The sequence below is a fragment of the Pyrgilauda ruficollis genome, unplaced genomic scaffold (assembly GCF_017590135.1).
Source record: "Pyrgilauda ruficollis isolate IOZ18807 unplaced genomic scaffold, ASM1759013v1 scaffold15, whole genome shotgun sequence".
NCBI classification, from domain to species: domain Eukaryota; kingdom Metazoa; phylum Chordata; class Aves; order Passeriformes; family Passeridae; genus Pyrgilauda; species Pyrgilauda ruficollis.
The window spans coordinates 13,872,129-13,893,304 of NW_024513654.1; the positions used below are offsets into that span (position 1 = coordinate 13,872,129).

At 48.0% G+C, this 21,176-nt stretch overlaps 1 protein-coding gene across 1 annotated transcript in view; it reads right to left on the reverse strand.

Moving 5' to 3' along the window:
• HPSE2 (heparanase 2 (inactive)) overlaps window positions 1–21,176 on the reverse strand; it is a 107,116-nt gene that overhangs the window by 22,134 nt on the left and 63,806 nt on the right. The window contains exons 4-6 of the mRNA XM_041461626.1: window positions 13,914–14,087; window positions 13,183–13,354; window positions 2,575–2,622 (exon numbers count right to left, since the gene is read on the reverse strand). Of these exons, the coding sequence (XP_041317560.1) occupies window positions 2,575–2,622; window positions 13,183–13,354; window positions 13,914–14,087 (394 nt within the window). The remainder of the gene's footprint in view (window positions 1–2,574; window positions 2,623–13,182; window positions 13,355–13,913; window positions 14,088–21,176) is intronic.

Consider the following 21,176-nt stretch of genomic DNA (forward strand, 5'->3'; position numbering starts at 1 on the left):
CTAAATCCCCAGGGAAATGCCAAATCTCTTGGAGCCACTGCCACACCCTCCTTTAAAGGAAATTCCCTGAGCACTTTGAAACCATTCACACATCTCTCTCCAGCAACACGTTACTTCTGAAGAGGGAGGCACACATGCTGAGTGATGTTATGTATGTAAGTGAAACCATACTCAGTTGAGTGAGTGAGGCTCACTGGCGAGCTCCTTATTTCTACCCAGTGTCACTTTTCTATCAATTATATTTCAGATATATTCTGTTTTCACACTGAGAATAGGGCTCCTTGCAATATATTCCCTTCTCAATTCCCCTTCTGGATTGAGCACAGACTTTTCAAAGGAATAACAGATTTGACAAATTTATAACCAATATCCCAGGAGAACGTTAGGGTTTGGAACCAAAATTCTCATACTTGAAATTAGACAGCAGTTTAGTTTCCTGCTAACAATTTTCTTCTTGGATACAAAGGAACTTGTTTTGTTTTGTTTTGCTGTTTGGAGCAGAGGGATGAGACACTGTTTTGACATTTATTCATAAACAGTACAGAAGCCCAGCTCAGAGCTGTGGCCATTGCCAGTCCTCACAATCACATACGAGCGCTATCTCCAGAGCTGCAAACCCTGGCAGGGGGAGAAGCAGGAACACTGCAGTGGAAATGGGTCAGCAGGAAGCAGCTCAGCTCTGCTGACCCTTGTGGGGAGCTGCACCAGCCCTCCCAACCACAAGCTGCTGCTTCAGCACCAGACTGACAAACACTTCGGACTGACCCTATAAGAAACGCTTTCAAAGTAGCCATGCAGGCAGATTCCCTGCACACCAGATGAAACTCCACATCTGAAGCCTGGAAGATTGTTCCTTCAACTCATCCAAGGGCTTGGCCCAGCCATCAAGCCCTGTTGCAGAAAGCAAATTCCTGGACTAAGTAAATGCGATCAGCACATCGTGTAATCATGAAAAGCAAATTCCCAGATGAGACATAGATCATCATTGCACAGCATGAGCCTGTAAGTAACACAAATCCTGCTCCAATTGCTCTGCTACCCCACTGTCCCCCTTGCAGCAAGCTGCTGCTGCCTGGCAGAGAAACCCACGGAGCTAAACACCCAGGCAAGCACACTGAGACAAGCCAAGCTCCAGGAATGGGACTTACAGGTTGCTGTAAGTCCCATCCCTCTAAGATGCCAACAGTTGCTCCTGCAGAAGCCTCCAAGGTTAGCACTGACACAGAGACCACGGCTGTGCTTGCAGGAAAGCCTCGTGTGTTAAACCCCACTGAGCTCTGCTTCAGAGCAGGTGTCCAAAGGGCCTTTACAGGTGATGGATACAAGCCCTACTGCTGTACTTCAGCAAAGCAGCCCAAAATCCCTCATGAAGGGTCATGGTGAAGAATCAGCTTGGGAACAAGACCTGTGGGCACCATACTCAAGCACACCTTGGACCTGAGACCCTGGCTCCGTGCTCAGGCCAGTGTCCTGCATGGGAAGTATAACCCAGCATGACAGCAAATCCACATTTTCTGAGAACAGAATGGTCTCACCATAGTTTTTTTTCCTCCAGTGAATACTTGTCTCTGAAATGTGTCCTTTCTGTGGCAGGAGAGAGTCCTGCCTGCCCCACAAACCCTCTTGCTATCAATTTGGGTGGTCACTGCTGTGCTTGCACAGTGCCTCACCAGTGCCTGCACTGGTGTTTTCACTCCCACTGCAGAGAGCCACAGCCTGCTGGGGAGCCTGCCTCTGGCCACAGCATGCAAACTGCAGCAGGTGGAAATAAGAGGAAGGAAAAGAAGTTTCTGGATTTTCCCTCGAATAAGAAAACCTCTCCCTCCCAGGGTGCTTGTAACATTCAGTGCTACAGCTCAGAGCTTCCTTTGCTCTTCTGAAATGCAGCATTTGTAGGACCAGGGGGAAAACCAGGTAACAGCATCTCTCTCAGCCTCAGCTGGGCCAGGATCTTGGATGTTCACCCCCTTTTAACTGATATCAGCTCCCGGGGCTCCACCTGCATGTAGGACACAGCGGTGTGTCTGTGGACACCCTTACACAGCAGAGTGGGGGCTGGGGCATTATGTGTTTACCATTGGACTAAGATGCCTCTCCCTTATCTGGATGAACCAGTCTAGATTCAGGCCAGTGGGCATGAGGAGACGGTGACTGGGGTGAAAGGAAAAGGGCTTTCAGATAGTCCCATACATCTGTCACACGTGGCTTTTGCCTCCTTGTTGTCCCTACCCAGGCCACCCCTGGAGCTGCCTGTGCTCCCAGCTGCCTCTGGAGACTCAGCAGTCCAGTTCAGGGCTCTGTTTCCAGCAATCTGTCAGGCCAGGCATGCAGGCAGTGGTATTTTTGTTCTGTGTCTCAGCTGCATGGGTAAAGGTTATTACATCCACTCCTGTAATTGTCTGAGAGGCTCGAGAAAGAAGGGCAGAGCCTCCTTCACCTGTTTAAATTCAGCAGGACAGAGGAGGTGGCTGCAGCACATCTGCCCCTTGACACCCAGAGAGCACATCAGCTCTGTTCCCAGCGTCTGTGATCACTGCACTGTGTTGGAAAATAGCAGGAATGGTGAATACCTACTGTTGCCAGGTAACAGCATCCACCGTGCCGCCGGCCACTTTCATGAACCTATGGGAGACAGAGGAAGAAACCAGATAAGGCCAGTGCTGTCACAGGGGAAATGCTAAACAACCAGTGCCCATCCTACATCATGAGATAACACAGGTGGCCACTGTGCCCACAAATACTTTCTAATGAAGCCTCTGTGTCCTTAAGGAGAAGGAATAAATTCTACTTAATCCAAATGCTTGTAGCAAGCACAGCTCAGAACAATGAAGTGAAATCCAACCAGCAGCAGAGCTCTGGGCATCATTTTAGAGCAGGTAGGGAGGGCTTTTGAAACACAGCAGCATTTCAGAAACAAGATCTTGAGGTATGTATTAAGTTCTGTGACTTTAACAACTCTCAATAGCAATTAAAGAACATATTTTAAACGTCCATTTTAAAAGAAGATTCTTCTTAGCCCCCAATATGTATTTAATCTGAGGAACTCTTTGCCTGGATTCAAGCAAGGACTGGAAAATGGAAGAAAATGGAAATAAAACCCAGCAAAGCTATTAGGTGCAAAAATGCCACCTCCTGCTCAGGAAGCTCCTGAGGAAGGGAGGAAAAGCTGAACTAACACAGCTAAGTGCTTTCCTTTTTTTGACTCTTTCTTTGGCATTGTCTATTAGCAAACTGTGGGATTCTGACCTGGCTGCACTTCTGGTTTATTCCATTCCCACACCTAACCACAGCACTTCCATGGACAAGGTTAAAGTCAGTGATATATGGGCATTATTCTCCTGATGGTTTCTGACCTGACTAAGAATATACCTCTTCCAGACAGCTCCTGTTTGAGTCAGACTTGAGGCTACACAGGTCCACCTGCTCACACTGCCAGCCCCAAAACCAAAGCAATTCCTAATCCTGGGCACCATGTGCAACCACCACAGGAGGAGATGGTAACTGCAGGGGTCTCCCCCTGGTTCCCCAGCCCAGCAATCCAAACAGCACCTTGGAAAACTGCAGCTCCCACGAGGAAGCCCAAGGCGGTTCTTACATTCTTATGTTCAGGGGCATGGATATGGAAACACACAGAGGCACCCTCTGACTGCTCAGGCACGTGTCTGTGCAGGAGTGCAACGTGCGCTGCGTGGCTGATGCCTTTTGGAAGTGATAATGCACACACATGACAGGAGACATTTGCTGGAGCTCATGGATATGCCGAGAAAGGAAACCATGCTGTATTTTCTTGGGCTGCTTTTGATGCACGAGGATTCCAGGAACACAGCAGCGATGTCACAGCTGTCCCAGCTCCACACTGGGGTGAGCCACCCCAAGGAGAGCCCCATGACCGAGGGCAGGGAAGGGGAAGGTTTGTAGGAGACCATCAGAGCATTTGTCATGGCAGGGACGAGCAGCAGCTTTCTGGCACACGAGCCTCTAATCAGGTCTGAAACAAGAGCAGCAAGCTTCAGGCTAAATATAGCTCGGAAATGATCATTCTGACTTTAAATTAATGACCATGGTCAATTATAGACTGGGACAAAAGGGCAGCTGGACCCTGTGGAGCATAAGAGGATGCTGGCAAAGGCAGCAATAATAAATCCCTGCAGACAAGGAGGGAAGAGATACAATTAGAAATGGAAAAACAATAACATGCTGTAAACTCCTGTAGCACTGATGCATCCCCAATTCTGCTGCCCAGCAGTGCTGAGAGCTCAGCTCCCAGGCTCTGTAAAAGATGCAAAAGCCTTTCTGAAATGCTTTTACATCTCTCTTGAGGGTCAGGGCTGGAAGATGGGTGGCAATGCAATGGCTGGGGACAGTTCCTCTCCAGCAGAACAGGGGGAGAATATCAGCTGGGCCAGCCCTGGTGCAGCCATAGGGAGAGGTGTGAGCTCCCCACAGCTCACACTCACCTGGAAAAAAGAAAATTACACAAATATTGCTGAGGAGGTGTTGCTGTTGTATAAAATTAAGTGTGCAGAAATGTGCCAAAAGAGTCAAAAACCCCAGCTGCCAGGTTTTATATTGTCTGTACAGGGGCTGCTGCATAAAATGTAATGCACAAAGTCTATAAGAGTAAACTAATGAACTCTAAACTGAAATTATGAACACAATCTGTATTGGATTTGAAGATCAATATGTTGCAATTGGATTTGAAGATTAGCTAAACTTGTTTTCTAACCTCAAATGCTTTACATTCTGGCTGAAAGAAAACCATCCTGGACTTCATAGAATCACCTCTTCAGGCTCAGCTTGGCACTCTCCCCTCACAGACCAAAACCGTGAGCAGACCAAGCTTAAAGGAAGAAACTTTCTGGTTTTCTTTGCCATTTTCATAGGGCCTATAGCCCTGTTGAAGACACACCTTCTACAGTGGTCTTTGAGCAGGGACTGAAAAGCCAAGCAAACCCTCATTACAACCTCCTGGAGCAGCAGAAGCAGGACATCCATGTGCCCCATCTCCCACATCTCTAGGAAGCTACTTGGCCTTCTGATAAAAAGTTCCTGAGAAACTGTTATAGGGCACAGGCACCACTCAGGCAGCAGAGTGCAGACCAAAAATGGAACAGAAAGGCCCTGGCTTGCTTGGTGCTCCTCTTCTGCCTCTATAATAGCAAGATAAATCAGTTACTTCTGTTAATATCAAAATCTTATGATAAAGCATACATATCTAGCTCAAATTTTCTTTTGCATGTTTGTTTTCCTTTCTTTCTGTTTTCTTCCTTTTTCCTTTTGTTGAGATTTTTTGCAAGATGAAGTTCCTGATAATTCTTCAAGTCCTGACTTTAGAGCTGGAGTTGTTCCTGGAACACCCCAGATGTCTTCAGAGGGAAACTAAAGCAGCCCAGCAGCCAGCAAGGGGTACTGCAGGAACAAGAGATGAAAGCCTCGGGGAGGTGGAGAGGCAGTAATGCACAGGTATCCAAATCCCCTTGTTTTAGGAATAGGGATTTAACTAATCCTTTATTCCTATAGCACCCGTGCTGCTCCATCCACAGGTTTTGAGGCCAGTGGAGATCCATACAGTCAGAATGACCAGCAGTGACACATTTTCACTTGGGATTTCCTGGGCTGTGTGATTCCCATGTGCGCGGCACGGCGCAGGCACAGTGAGCCAGACGCTTCCGGCAGAGCTCAGATCCCTGCACATGTGCTGCACAGATGGGCTGGGCTGGCACAGTAAATCTGCCATTTTCCTACACACTGGGGTCTCTCTGGGAGCACCAATTGACCCTGCAGCACATGTGCACTAAATCCCTCCCTGAGAGGAGCAGTGGGGCAAGCTCAGCCCATGCTGGGCTGGCTAATGCTGCAGCACTGCCCCATAATTCAGAAGGGTGGCAGCCCTAGTGCCTGCCCATGTAATACCCCTGGCTGGGTTTCCACATATCAGAAACCTGGGCCCATGTTAAAATTCTCAAGAGAAGTATTTGAAATCTTCTGGGACAGCATTTCTAGGTGGGAAAGCAGAACACATCAGAGACATGTAGAGGAGTAGGAATCTTGGGTAGGGAGTTCCTGATTCTGAGGATGAGACAGAGTCACTGAACTTGATACATACATCTACGTGACAAAAGGTAGGTTTAGATTAGGTATTAGAAGAAATTCTTCACTGTGAGGGTGATAAGGCACAGGATCAGGCTGACCAAAGAAACTGTGCATGCCCTTTCCCTGGAAGTGTTCAAGACAAGGTTGGATGGGGTCCTAGGTAACCTGGTCTATTAAAAGGTGTCCCTGCCTATGCAGGGGGGTTGGAACTAGATGATCTCTAAGGTTTTTTTCAATTCAACCCATCCCATTACTCTGTGATATGTTCATCCTGTCCTTGCAGCTGGCTCTGTGCCAGCATCCCATGCCACCATTGCTACCTGCGGTGCCCTGCGTCGAGCTAGAACTGAGAAAAATGTAACTCAGCATTGCTCAGTGGCTCAAACAGTTCACAGCTCTGTCCACCAATGGTAGTACTAGCACAAGGTGGGGCTCACCCCACAGGTCATGTGTGAGCTGTGGGGGCAAGGAGCAGGAGAGCTGCAACACCTCAAGATGGTACTGGTACCCAAACTCTGTACTGGGACACCATGGGTCAAGTCTGACCTCTTCCAGAGCATCTCCCATAACCACATCTCCCAAGACCACAACTTTCACTTTAGCGTTGGCAGATACCTGAAACACATCTCCTGCTTTGATTCAATACTTGTCAGTCATGGAGCACCTATTGCAACCTCAAGTAAATTGCTCCCATGGTTAATTAGCCTCCAAGTACGTTATTTCTCATGTGAATGTGTCTGGATTCAGCTGCCAGCCTCTGGAACTTCCTAGGCTTATTCCTGATACATTTAAGAGGCATCCACATTTGGAAATCTCTTTCCCATGCAGGTAATTTCAGATTTTCATCCTTTAAACTATTAAAAAAAAAAAAATCAATGCTGTAACAAAGAATGCAGCTGCACAAGGAGAAATGTTGTTATTGCAGAGGCACCCAAGTGGTTTAGCATCTGAATGACCCCTGAGTGCTGGACTTTACAACATGGGTTATTTCATCTGCTACTCCCTGAAGAACTACAAAACAGAGTCCCTACCCTGCACAAGCCCCAAATGCAGGAACAAGACTGGCCTGCCTGTGGTTGTGGTGGTGCCCTGGTGGACCCCAAGAGCAAGGTGGCAGATCTCTGCCCTTTGAGCCAACAGTGATGGGTAAAAATAACCTTCATCTTGTGTCTCAGCTGGCTGTGAGGGTCACTAAGGCCCAGGCTTCACTTACTGACTTCTCCAGGTGCAGCAGCACAACTGAATACCTGCAGAAAGAGGTCCTAGACCCCCACTAATGCTGCCAAGCCATTATGCTGCAGTGAATATTCATGAATTTCATTCTGGGGAGCAGAGTCTGGTGTGAAAGGTATAAATCTGCTGATATGTTGTATTCTCTGTCTGCTCAGCATCACCTTCCTTCAGCCATCCTGATCTGTGGTAGGGCTGCACAAGCCTTCCAGCAAAGAGGAATTTTTGTCCTTGCGGGGGCTCAAGGAGTTAGGAGACAGGGACTCACCCACCTCTGGCCTCCACAGCACCCTGTGACAATTACTTACACAGTGCCACTGCCTACCATGTGAATAACCTTCCTCCTTCTTTACAAAGCTTCCTTCCAAACTATTTTCTTCACCATGAACAAACCACCCCATTCACAGGCTCTTGGGCCTCTGTAACATTTCCTCTGAGCTCTCTCTTCTGAGCTGAAGAGGCTTGGCCTGTTTAATCTCTTCTCATGTGAAGAAATAACACACTATGCACATCCTCAGCTTCTCTCTGTAACCTCCTGGTTCTATTACATCTTTTCTGAGATGAAATGACTAAGACTGTAGATAGTAATCAGAATGAAGGTACAATGTGTACTTGCACAGTGCTGTAATCTCATCTATGTTTTCTTATCCATTTCGTTCTTCCTGTACAGGTGACCGTGAATCCAGAAATCAAATTAAGTTTCAGAAGCAACAACTATATTAACTCTTTCCTCCTACAAGAGCAGTAGCTAAATCTTTTGCTTATATCTCAGCTCCTTGACCCTGCTTTATAACCAACTGCAAAATGAGTCATCACATCCTTCACACCTCATTTCAACGTATTTATGAATTGAGTCACTCATAAGTTCAATGCTACCAGAGCTTGAGTTAATGCTGCAGTGACCTCCTCCTCCCTTTGTACCATTAATTTAAAGTTCCTTGTCTTGTGGCTTTAATTTTTGCACAAAATTCTTGCTCTGGATCCAGTGAGTGTCCTGGTACAGTCTGTGCCACCAGCCTTGTGGTAGCTTTTGTAATACCATGCAGCAAGGATATACTTTTTTTGAAAGAAAGTCAAACAGCTAAAGCAACTTCTAAAAATTCAGTGTTTACAAGTCCCTTGTGTCGAATATGGCAGAAGTCCTTCTCAGCAAGGGGACGGGAAAAATGCCTACATTCATTCCTAAAATTCATCCAGAGTCCTTCCCTTTGCCAGACACCACCTACTCCAATTACTTATTTCTCGTTCTTGAATTTAAACAAACAAGCTCTGTCCCTACACTGTCTTTGGCTGTTATTTGGATAAAAACTAATGCCTGAACTGACTGAGGCGTGCTGACCTGCACAGACTGGCACAGCCCTCTTCATCCTCATGATGGCAGAGACATAAGGCAAGGGCAGTTATCACTGAAACACCACCAAAGCCTCTCCCAATTTAATCACTTTGATTTTGCTTTGGTAGAACCCCATTGTTCCATTTCATGAACTGTAAGCTAACAATTCTCTCAACCAGATAAGTGTTAGAAACCTTGGCTTGGGGCTGGTTTGTGGGTTAAAGGAACAGGGCTGAAGACTGAGTCAGGTGTTAACCTGACCCCTACTTGGCTGCCCACAAATAACTGACATGCCCCCTCCCAGTCCTGGCACATCCACAGCTGGCAGGGAGGAAGGGCTTCTTCTTAACCACCACTGAAAAAAGTGCTCCTTCAGCTTTATGGGCTCTTTTCAGATCTCTGTGGAATGACATTACCAAAAGGAGACACAGGGAACCAGATGGGTGGTTAAGTCTCCACAGGCATTACAGACCAGGAGCAGGAGGCAGCAAAATCACGAAGGATGCAGAATTTTTGTGCCTTGCAAGGGGAACACTGACAATTGCGAGCCTCATCACCTACTTCTGCCACCTGGCTAGAGGTGCTGTGTCCCCGTGACCAGAGGGTGGATGCACAATGGTGACTGCAGTAGGAAAAGGGGCCAAGGAGGCTGGAAAGAGGGCAGAGAAAAGCCAAGGAGCCACAAGATCTGGTGACTTTGAGATCTGTGAGATGAGGAATAGGGAAAGAATGTAGCTCCAGACAAGAAAGATTTTCACTTCTCTGGTGACTCAGCAGTCTCAGGACCTAAACTGGCCACAGAGCACCAACAGCCAGTCTAGCACGGGCAAAAGCCTGCCAGCCCTTACCCTGCCAGCATTGCTGCAGCTCCTGCCATGGTGGAGGTAACACGCTGAATCTTGTGAGTTACCAGTGGCAAAAACTGGGCTACACCAGCTGAGGAACAATGGGTGATGAGAGCCCAGAGTCAAATCCCCCACACATGCCAGCCTAAGTTTTGTACTATGTTCCGAGCTTTAACACGTTTTGGCATCTCTCCTTCCTGATAGCTTTTCCTCGTGTTTCTTCTCTTCCAGCACCAAATGGGTTATCCAGCCATGCATTAACCTTTGTGTCTGATTCCTGATCTGCTGTTAAAATCTATGTTAATTCCTTAGAATCCCATAATTTTTTCCCCAAGCAAATTCTGAGCAGTTCTGGGATTCCTGTACCCGCAGACGCAGTAGGTAGCTAACACGGTCTGCTCTGCAACTGCTCAGGCTGCATGAATGGTCTAATTAACACCTCATCAAACTCAACTGTTGGTTGTGTCTGGAGAAATTCCCTCTTGCACCTGTGCATCCACAAGACACCATTTCTAGCCTCCTGTATGGCAGGCCCAGCCACTGCAGAGCCTGTCCTTACACCATCAGCAGCAGCCCAGCTCCAGGATCTGCCAGCCCAGGGTGACGCGGATGGCTGTGGCTGCTCTGAGCCATTGCTCCCTGCAGGGTGGTGGAGGAGCTCAGGGACAATATCTCAGCACTGAAGGGCGTGCAAAGCCCAAGCTTCTGTGCTTCAGGCTCTCCTCCCCTCACTACATCCCACCACTGGGAAGTGCATAGCTGTCACCCAGCACAGCTCGGTGTCACCTGCCTAAGGACAGCCTCTGCAGTGGACAGCATGCACACCCTCCTATGTGCTCTAAACTTTTGGGTGCCCAAACTGTCCATTATTGTGCAGACCCTAGAGAAAAGTGGCACCTCAGGAGGGGTTCAGTCCCACCCTGTTCTGGAGGACAGGCATAAGGATTTAGTCAGAAGAGCCCTGGAGGTGTTCAGCAGATGCAAATGCCCAAGTCATGTTGACATTGCCATTATTTCAGGACAAAATTTAAGCACAAAGAATAAGTTTAGTTTGGTTGCTTGAGATGACAGCTAAAAATAGACTAGAATATTTGGAACACAGAGCATGGAACAGGAAAATGTTGTTCTAGTTAATACTTCACAGTGATGCTTTTCTCTGAGTGTTTTGGGACCTCAGGTATCTCCAGAGGCTCTCCCTGGAGATCATCTAATGCCAGCTTCTACTGCTGGAGAGCACTCCCTGGGCTTGTCTGAGGTCTCCTGTCCCATTTCAGCTCACTTCCATTACTTCTACCAAAACTCACTTCCTCAATTTATGTAACACAGCAGTGCTTGCCTGGCAGATAAATCCACCCATCCCATTTTCACATTGGGAATGTCATCTCACCCCTCCGGCCTTAGTTAACCCTTGATGTACAATCTTCCACTTGACATATCACCTCCTACTTGGTTGGAACAGCCTTCTGCTGTTCATCACATTTTTTTGAAAAAGAAGAGGAAAACTACAAATTTCACATCATCAGGACTATGAGCTGCATACACTTCACTCAGGAGCCTTCAACCTACCATGAGCACCACGCAGATCACTCATGGGGGTCTAGCAAGGCAGGTGGCAGATTTGCCTTTGAGACAATCTTCCTAAATCCCCTCTCCTCTCTCCTGCTTGCTGACTGTGTGTAGCTCATTCAGGACCCTGAGAGGCACGTCCTGGCTGTGACAGCACCAGGCACATGCTGAGCCACATCCTGCAGATCAGTTCTGGATGCTGCTGCAGAAGACAGAGCTCTCAGCAGCACTAACCCACATATTGAAGAGACCTTAGGGAGCTACTGGGAATAAAGCTCATGCTGTCAAAGAGTTAGGCACTGGGGTTTATATGTTTATCCTTTTGCAATTCCATGCCCAAACACTGCAAATGAGTGTTTAGCCCTTTGTCTCTGTGTAATCATATTTGTCCCTCCTCTTTATGCCCTGTCTGGTAATAATGGGGTCTTTATGTGGAAAGACCAGCAGCTCTTTTTCCACAGGACCCCGCAGGCTGTAAAGCCACGTAGGCGTGCGCCACTTGCTGTGAGCTGCAGACACCAAGAGTGCAGGACACAAGGTTTCTCCATGGGAGAGACAAAACTCTTTGAGCATCCCATGGAACAGAGTGATCCTGGAAGGCAGGGATGGCAGCAGAGAAAAGAACATATACCTTGGAGAGCAGGCATGCTCATCAGAGCTTTTCCACACCAGCTGGGGGGTTTATGAAGAGCCCCACTATCCCATCACCAGGGCTGCAGCTCTTACATATCCTCCCTTTCATTTGGGATGGGGTGTCTGCCATTATCTCCACCAGACTGTACACTTCAGCCTTGCTCCCAGGGCTGCTGTCAGTCAAAACACAGCCCAGCAACATTTAGCTGCCGGACCACCCTGGCCGTGCGACTTGGCTCTTCCGACCCCTCTTCCCTGGGACCCGGCTGCGGCGCACGAAGGGCAAACACAGCAGTAGGACTTCCCTTTCTCTAATAGCTTCTTGGCTCTCATCCCCATTGTTTTCCTTACACAGCCTGCTCCTCCCGGCGCTAATAGATTTCCTGCTGATCAAGGCTACTACAGCATTTTGTAACTCCCCGCGCGCCGCTGCCGCGCGGTGCCAAGCGCGGGGCTCCGTGGGGCATCGGCCGCAGCCGTGGTGTGGGCACAGGCACTCTTCCTCCACTTTTATCACTGGGAGGGATGCTGGCGTCGCAGCTGGTTCAACCAGCTTTATGGTCTCTTTGTGCTGCTGCAGCAGAGCTGAGAATCTGGCCCTGGCTCCCTCCCCGCCTCGCTGGGGACTGCATCAGTGTGCTGTTTATTGTTTCTGCCAGATCATTCCTGCAGATGTTAATGAATGCTAGACCCAGCTTTGCTCCCAGCAGAGTCCCTTCCACACCTCCCCCTGCCCAGCCTTCTGCACTGGAGTTTCTGTTTACAGTCCTGCAGGGAATTTCCCTTCTGCTGCATGGTCTTCGAGCCACACAGACCCAGCTCCTGCTGCCAGCAGGCTCCCACACCTCCATGATTCCTGTAGCTGTCCAGTGTCACCTCCAGGTGTCTGCGTCCCTCTCTGTCACCATTCCTTCTCCACCTCTGGCCTTCCCAGACTAGAGACATGCCAATCCCCCTAGGAGGGAGAAGAGAGCTTGGCCAGTGAAGAAAGTTGCTACAGATTCTTCCTTTGCACAGATGGAGAAAGCACAGGGAGGACAAATCACCAAATGGGAAGAGCAAAGCAATTTGTCCAGGAGGACTCAGAGATAATAATGTGCACATTGGTAAGTGGTGCCAGGACCCACATCCTCACCCTGCAGCTCTTGGGCTTGCAGCAGCCTGCATCCACACCACTGCATTATCTTAACATCCCAATAAGGTGGGCACCTCAGTCTGCCTATAACTGGGAAATGCTGGAAATGCTTGGGAGAGTATTAATCAGTCCATCCCAACATCCCACCAGGAACCTCTGCAGAACTTTAGCCGTACACATGACCGTGTTCCAAACCTCTGGTACTGTGGTGGCTCAGCCACACAGAGCCTCAGTCTCCTGGAGGCTGTTGGACATTGGGAAGCCAAGGAGCAAGCCTTTCTGCTGCCAAGGATATCGGTCTCAGGAGGGGTTTCTGAGCTCTTTTTGATCAACTTTACACCACTTACCCTTCCAGGAAAGCAACGACATTCTTCCTGGGCCTTCCAATGTTCGGCCCATAGAGGTGTGCTCTGGAATAAGTGCGGATAAGCTGCAGCAGGCTTCTCAGTTGAGTGTAGTCCTTTCCCAGCTGGCTGCCGTTCACCGAGCGGCCAATCAGTGTCCGATAGTTATTGGGCTCTGAGAAAATAAAAATTGACAAACAAAACGTGTCAGCTCTGCTTCCTCCTCTGCGCTTCCAGAGAGGCACACAGCTCACCCTGTCACACAGCTGGAGCGCTGCAGAGGACGCAGGCAGCTCTGCAGAGCAACAGAAGGAGCCTTTGAGGAGTGGATGACAGCCACTGCCTGCTCTCATGTGCTCCTTTTGCTGTGTGCTGGGTGGAGAAGCTGTACCTTGGTGTCATGCTCCTGTCCCCATAGGGTTGCCCACTTCCCCTGACACTGTAGCCCCACACAAGTCCCTACAGTAGATGGCCTGGCCCCCCAGGACCAGCTGGGCCCAGCAGCCAGGGCAGAAACATTTCATGTGCTTAATACCAACTGAGAGAACTGTCCAGCTAAGAGACTTACTCACACCAAGTCTTAGAGGTGGTGCTGCCTTACAGCAGGGGCCTTTAAATCCCTCTGAAAATACACCGGTAAAGCATCCTGGGAGCTACAGGTATCCTCTTCCAAAACTGAGTATCTTTCTGCTACAGCAAGCTCCATTCCCATGGCTCTCTGTTCCCACACTCACCATTGCCCAGCTCCCAGGAGATGTTGTACTTCTTGCTGGCGCTGTACTTCAGCAGGCTGAGGGCATTGGAGCTGTTCCAGGAGTTGTTGGGATTTCGGCGCAAAGCATTCAGTGCAAAGATCAGGTGAAGGCCAGAGCAGTCAGCAAAGTTATAGAGTTTGTCTAGAGACCTGGCTGGGAAGAAACAAAAAACAGTTTGTAATTCAAAGGAAAGCTAGTTCCAGGGGGGTTCAAATGATCCTGCTGTCCATCATACCTTGCCTTCTATGTAGGATGAGCCAGGGTCAAATGCCATCCCCACGACATCTGTAACCACAGAAAGGCTCCTGACCTTTGAAACCCAGATAGGATTCCAGGTGTGGGTTCATCTCCTTCCAGCATGAAACTTGGATGCCCTCCACCTCTGTGTCAGAGCTGGGGCCATGTTACCAGAGACAAGTGACCTTATAACATCGCTTTTCATCTGCTCTTGGCAAGGAAAGTTTGTCCTTTCCTGTGCTTATTCTGCCTTGCATCTCTTTCAGACCAGATCCCTGCAGTGTCTGGGGAGAGGATGAGGAAGTCACCACCCTAAAGCTGCCACCTCTCCTGCACCCCACAGCAGCCTGATCTTTGCTCTGCAGCCCCAGTGCAATAACCCAGTCCTAGCAATTATCCAGTGCAGGCTCCATGCGTTGTGCACCGGGCTGACATCGGTCCTGCACACACAGAGTGGAGCTCTGTGTCACCTCAGGGGACAGAGGGGCTCCCTGCCTAGTGACAGCCTGGCCAAACCCTGCTGCCAGCAGGCTCTCCCAGGGTGCTGGGGGCTATGTGGGATCTGTGTCCTATCTGCTGGCCCCAAAACTGCCTGGATGGCATCTCCCTGTACTGTGGCCTTGATGAGCAGTGGGGGCACCAACCAGCAGCACAGGAGAGACCAAAGAAAGAGCTGATCCACTATTTAGGGAGGTGCAACATTAGCACAGGACAGAGAGACAAAACACTTAATGCACTTCTTTTTAATGAAAACTTCCCTAAAAACTCAACAGCAATCAAATTGCTGATGAAGCTAATGCCAGTGTTAGCAGGACACAAACTCACGTGACAGCAAGAGGAGATTTGGTTAGAGAGCAATTAGATAACTGTGGTGTTTTCAATCATCCCTGCCTGTTGAACTGCATCCCAGGACACTCAGCAAGCTTCCTGAAGCAGCCTTGGAGATGCAACCACTTAACTGTGAAGAGCCACCAGGGATAGGGAGGTTCCAGGGGGCCAGGGAGGGCAGACCATAGGCTCCCCTTTCAGAAGAAGGGAAGGAGGCGCTTGGGAATTACGGAGTAGGCAGACTGGCTTCAGGGCCCAGAAAAACACTTGGACAAATAACCAAGTTGCTTGTCAGCACTTACAAAATATAAGGAGATGATCAACAGCCACAGGAGAGTGCCAAGAACAAATCACACTGAAGCAATCTACTGACAGGAGAGCAGGACTTGTGGGCAGCAAGGCAGCCATTTAGGCATTACACCTTGATGGGCTCTGAGGCTTTGCACACAAAGGATTGCACACGCTATTCTCTCCAGAAACTGAGGTAACCCTCATCTAGGCTGGACTGCAGTGAGAAATACTCGCACCTAGGTCAGCTTCCAGTAATGTGTTGTTACAGTGAAGGGTCTAGGCAGCCTGCTCTGGGTCTATTTGCACATTTCCAAAAAAAGCGGGGCATAAAGGAGCAGAGGACACATCAGACTTGCCATGGCACCAGGGTGATAGCACGCACCACCTTTGCCAAGGGAGATGAAGGGGATGCAGGGAAGGCCACCACACACTCAGGGAATTGCTCTAAGCCCAGCAGTGATGCTCCAAGATTTCCTGTAGCCATGCTGCCCACCTGAGGTGCAAGTGGAAGACTGACAAGAGGGAGCTGCTCGCTCCAGGTGGGATAAGCTGTTCTTTATTGGTCTGTGTTTATTCTGTTGCCTTTCCTGGTGACTGAAAGTCTCAGTGAATACAGACCCAGCTCTGAGAAGAATAAACTTATCTTTTAAAGTAAAGTTTCAAGGAGGGTCCAGGAAATAAGCTAACTGAATAGCTAACATTTAATGCAACACAGGAAAGTTATGGAAACAAGAAGAAGAAGAATGCAAAAATGTGGAAGATAAATTCTCAATCCCTTCCACAACCTTTTTTCAAAACACTACTGGCTGTCTGAGTGAAAAGTAGCTGAATTAGACTAATCTAATGTATTCATCCCAGTGGTTCAGGCACATTAGCTGTTTTTCTGGATATTTAGTGAATTAGAGACAGATACAGTTACTTATTACTGATTTACTTCAGACCCTCAGGCAAAAAGCTGCACTTGAAATGAGATTCCAATAAAGAGGAGAAGATAGACATCCAAATGACAAAACAGAATAGCCAAAAAGGTGTTACCTGCAGTTCCCCTGCTAGAAATGAAACCTTCACTGACACAAACCAACTGTACTACAAAAGGGAATTTGATTCACATTTAGGAGCCACTGCAGAAAACTGAGAATTGATTTTCCATGCATCCATGAGAGGAAACAAGACGTCTGTTTATCCCAACACAGGGCCTGCCACTGTGAAATTATATTTTCCCCATGACACTTATTTTGTTTCCGTGTGCCTGGACGCAGAGATGCCACGTGTATTTCACGTTCTGCCACGACTTTCCAAGCTGGAAACCTCAGCAATCGGGGGAGTGAGCTAGGAGAAACACACAGATGTCTGGGGTTTGGTCCTGCACGTTTCCAGTGGTCTCCCAGGACAGATGGACCTATAGCCTGCACTGCAGCTACAAAGAGCAGAAAAGTACTAATAAAGCTATCTCTGCATCACACCAGATTGTTAAAACGGTCACTCTTGATATGAAGACTAGCAGGTACTGAATCCACTTTCCTCCTTCATCCTTGGCAACTGTCTTGGGATAGTGCAAACGTGGAAGCACCAGTCCAGTGGCTCTTGATCAGTTTGCACAAGCCAGCTAACCACTAGTGTTTAAAGGGCATGTCTCTCACCTCTGAGACAATTGCCTTAAAAACTGGACATCTTCCTTGCAGACAGCTGCAGTTAGATGAGAAGAACACTGCCATGCAGCGTATGACAGCAGTGTGCTCAAGTGGCCAAGGAGGCCAGTGGCACCCTGGCTCGTGTCAGCAGCAGTGTGGCCAGCAGGACACAGTGACTGTCCCCCAGTACTCAGCACTGGTGATGCTGCACCCTGAGTGCTGTGCTCAGTTTTGGGCCCCTCACTATAAGAAAGGTGTTGAGGTGAACATTCTGGAGAATGCCCGGAGAGAGACAAAAAAGCTGGTGAAAAGTCTGGAGCACAAGTTTTGTAAGGAGCCTATGAAGGAGCTGGGGGTATCCAGCCTGGAGAAGCGGAGGCTCAGGAGACCTTATCACTCTACCAACTACCTGAGAGGAGGTTGTAGCGAGCTGGGGCTTGGCTTCTTCTCCCAAGCAACAAGGGATAGGATAAGAAGAAAGAGCCTTAAGTTGTGCCAGGGGACATTTGGATTGGATACAAGAAAAAAAATTCTTCACTGAAAGCATTATCAAGCATTGGAACAGCCTGTCCAGGGAAGTGGTCGAATCACTACCCCTGGAGATATTTAAAAGATGTGTAGGTATGGCACTTAGGGACACAGTTTAGTGATGGAGCTGGCAGTATTAGGATAATGGTTGGACTGAATGATCTTAGAGGCCTTTTTCAAACCAAATGATTCTATGGATGGCTAAAGCACAAAAAGAAGCCTATTTAGAAGACTTTGAGTGATGCCCAGTCCTCCATATGTACAAATAAGGCCATAAGAAAATGCTATAAATATTTTACTGCCATGACTAGGGACGGCAACATTACTTTTGAGTAATGAGAACATGAGGAATCGCAGTATTATTAACAGCTGGCTAAAACTCACTTTGAATTCTGGATAATTGCACTGTTTTTTCTTCATCAAACAAAGAAAATCATACAGGAATTTAACCTTTCCCCAGCTAACAGATCATTAGGCAAGGCTTTCACAAAGCACTTCAATAGAAAAAGCCATTGTCGTAGCAGAATGAATCTTAATAGAGCAGAACTAGATTTATAAGATGTTCTCCTTGCTCCTTCTCCCCCTCTGCCCAGTGCAGAGATGCACATGCTCAGCACTCATGTGCCCCTTCAGCTCAGCAAGAAGGAATAATGGAAAAAAAAAAAGAAAAAGAAATGTGCGAGGATGCTGAGAGCCATCTTCTTGCTTTTATAATGCTCACGTAGTTGGAGTGAGGCTGCCCAAGGCAGCAAAGCCCCAGGCTCCATCCCCTCACACCCAGCAGCAGTGTTGGTGGGGGGGTCTCACTGGGGTGGGTGCCTTGGGGGTTTGGGACAAACAGCAGCCAGTAGTCAGAGACAGAGGCCACTTAGGCCTGGCACAAAAATTAAATCAGAAGATATTTGTGATTTCTCAGACTTATACATCATTGGTTGCAGAGGCTTGAACTCATCTAGGGAGTGAATACAGCCTGGCAATGCACGTCTGGGTGGCCACCAGTGAAGACCTGCTCCCAGTCCTGCCCTCAGATGAAGCTCTGCACAGAAATTAAAGCTTTTAACTGCTTGTATTGATCTCATACCCTGCACAGAGAGAGACAAACAATTTCAAAATGCAGAGAGTGTCTGTGAAACCACAAATGATGGCGGGGTTCAAGGGACAAGTACGTCCTTTGGGATTCTTTCCCATAATTCTTCTTTTTATACAAGGCTAAATTTTAATGTTCTCTGAAAGATGGATGGCACTTAACTCTGTAGCATGCCTACACAAAATCTGAGGCACATTAAAATATCTCTGGCAGTTTAAAATAATTGGAAAGGCTTTCCAGTTGTAGTTACTGAATTAAACATTATACTAGAGACTTTATAAAGAGCACAGTATTGACCGCTGTTTGGTAAGAGGGACAGTTCAAGAATCTCTGGGTTTGAAAGTCTTCCACATTTTTTATTCTGCTTCAGGAATTTTGCTTTGGCAGAGTTTAGCATGAGGAGTGGAAATTCATGTGCACGCTGAGACAGAAGCTGGGATCAGTCAGTGGGCTGAGGGGTGGCAGGACTTGGCACGGTGTGCCAGGGGCTTTTCTAACTCTGGGAAGGCAACCAGAAGGATGGGAAAGAAAAGCCTGTTCCCCCTCTCTCCCCACCATCCACCACATCCATCTCTTGCACGTACAGAGTATGCAAGCACCAAGGAGGGTGAGAGGAGAGCTGAGCATGGGGTGGGCAGCACACAGCAAAATTCCCAAATCCACAGGTCAGCTGAGAGACCAATCCTTCTGTGGTTAAAGCAAAGAAAAGTAGCTCTAGAAATAACAATTTCAACTAGTCACAGATATTGCTCAACTCTGCCTTCTCCATAAATTCTGAGCAAGCCTGGAGTGTCCCTGCACACAGCTCCTGGTGCCAGCACTGAAGCCAGCAGCATCCCCTGCCCCTGAGCACCCAGGAGGAGATAGCAGAGCCATGGCATTGGGAAAGACCTGGCAAAGATAAGCCCAAAGAGAGCTTTACAGGGAGGGGGCAGAAAGGGCAGTACAGGCTGTTCAGACTAGAGATGAGTAAGATGGCTGGTCAGAGCAATGAATGGAAAAAGAAAGATATTCCCACTTACAGAAAAACAAGTGCGTACATGGAAAATTTATTTACAAACAAATTTGCACCATGGTCATCTGAATCCCATTTGCTCTGTCTCTCTTGCATCGAAAATCCTCATAAAACCACTTGTGTGTAGCAAGGACTTGATGTTTTCTTAGCAAATAAACATGAATCAGAAGATATGCAGCAGACAATTAGAGTAACTCCAGACCCAGGAGACAGGTCTGCAACACTGGCCTGAAATCTTCCAAAGGATTGCATCCCCAGTCACAACAGGGTGTCAGACAAGGTGACCAGAACCCCCCATCCACAATCTGCACAGTTAGAGCACCAAAGATCAGCCTTCACCATCGCTGCAAGTTCAGAGGCAAAGCAACATTCCACACTGTCCGTATGCACTGAAACATCCCACCGGATCATGGGAAGGTTTTCCTGTTGTAGCTGCATGCTAAGCCATTCCTTCAAAGTTGTTGCTTAATGAGAATTTTAGAGATTTCAAGGCTACCAAGAAACCCACACAGTTGCTGAAAACTGCATTTTAATGATGACCATCCCAGCTGGGAAATTGTTTGGTTTTAATTCGGTTTTCTGAAGCATTTTGCCATGCAGTAAAACCACACTGTATAAAGATGCTGAGGAATTCCTGGGCAAAATTGCTGGCTGGAGGGAAAAATTTACTTGCCTCAGATGCACATTTCACCTGAAATGATGTCTCTACCTGGTCAGGCTCCTAATTCTCTCCACGGAGGACTGAAGTTTTCAGAACTATCCCTTGCTCTCCTGACCTGCCAGGCTCTCCTATTGCTCCAAGGCAAGGTGCAACATTGGAGGTCTGTTCTGAGTGACAAGAAGTGCTTTGGCAGAGCCTAATGGTGCTATAGAAAAGGGATCTAGTTTAATCCCATCTGAAGAATACCTGAAAGTTGGAGGAACTGGCTTTAATACTGCCAGCCAGCAAAGAAATGCTGCACACTGTGTTAATGAGAACCTGGATTTTATATCCAGCTGGAGGACAGATGGGGATCTGGGGCAATTCCCTTTGGAGTATCAAGGGGGCCTTTTTCCAAGAGAATTGTCATCATCCCTGGTCTTTAAGCAGCTGAACATTGACCCTCAATATTCATTCAAGTCTTTAACTAGATTTTTCATTTCACTGCCAGCGCAGAGGTGATTATGCTGACCACGTGAGCAAGGTTTAGTCCTTAACACCACTGCACAGAAATAGCAGTCTGGGGGCTTGGTGTCAATCTCTTGCCAATAAGGAGCTTGGCTAGCAGCCATGGATTGTGGGCTGAGTTCCCAGCTGGCATATAACTTGGAAGACAACCACGAGGTCTGGGTTCAATATTCAATTGCTAAGGAGTCTGGCTGACAGCCTCATTTTGTGGAATGAATCCCAAATTAATATAATTCTTTTGATACCAGACAAGGGGCATGGCCTGTTTCCAAATGCTCTAAGGGCTCAGATAAAAGCCATAGGCATTGGGTTCAGTGTGTAAATGGCATCGAGGTTGGATAGCAGTCGGGATTGGGCTTAATCCTCAGATGGTGAGAAAAAGGAATGAGCCCTGAGCTCTGCCTTCGTGCAAAAAAAGAGAGCTCAAATGAGCAGAATAGCTCTGTTTTCAATCCTC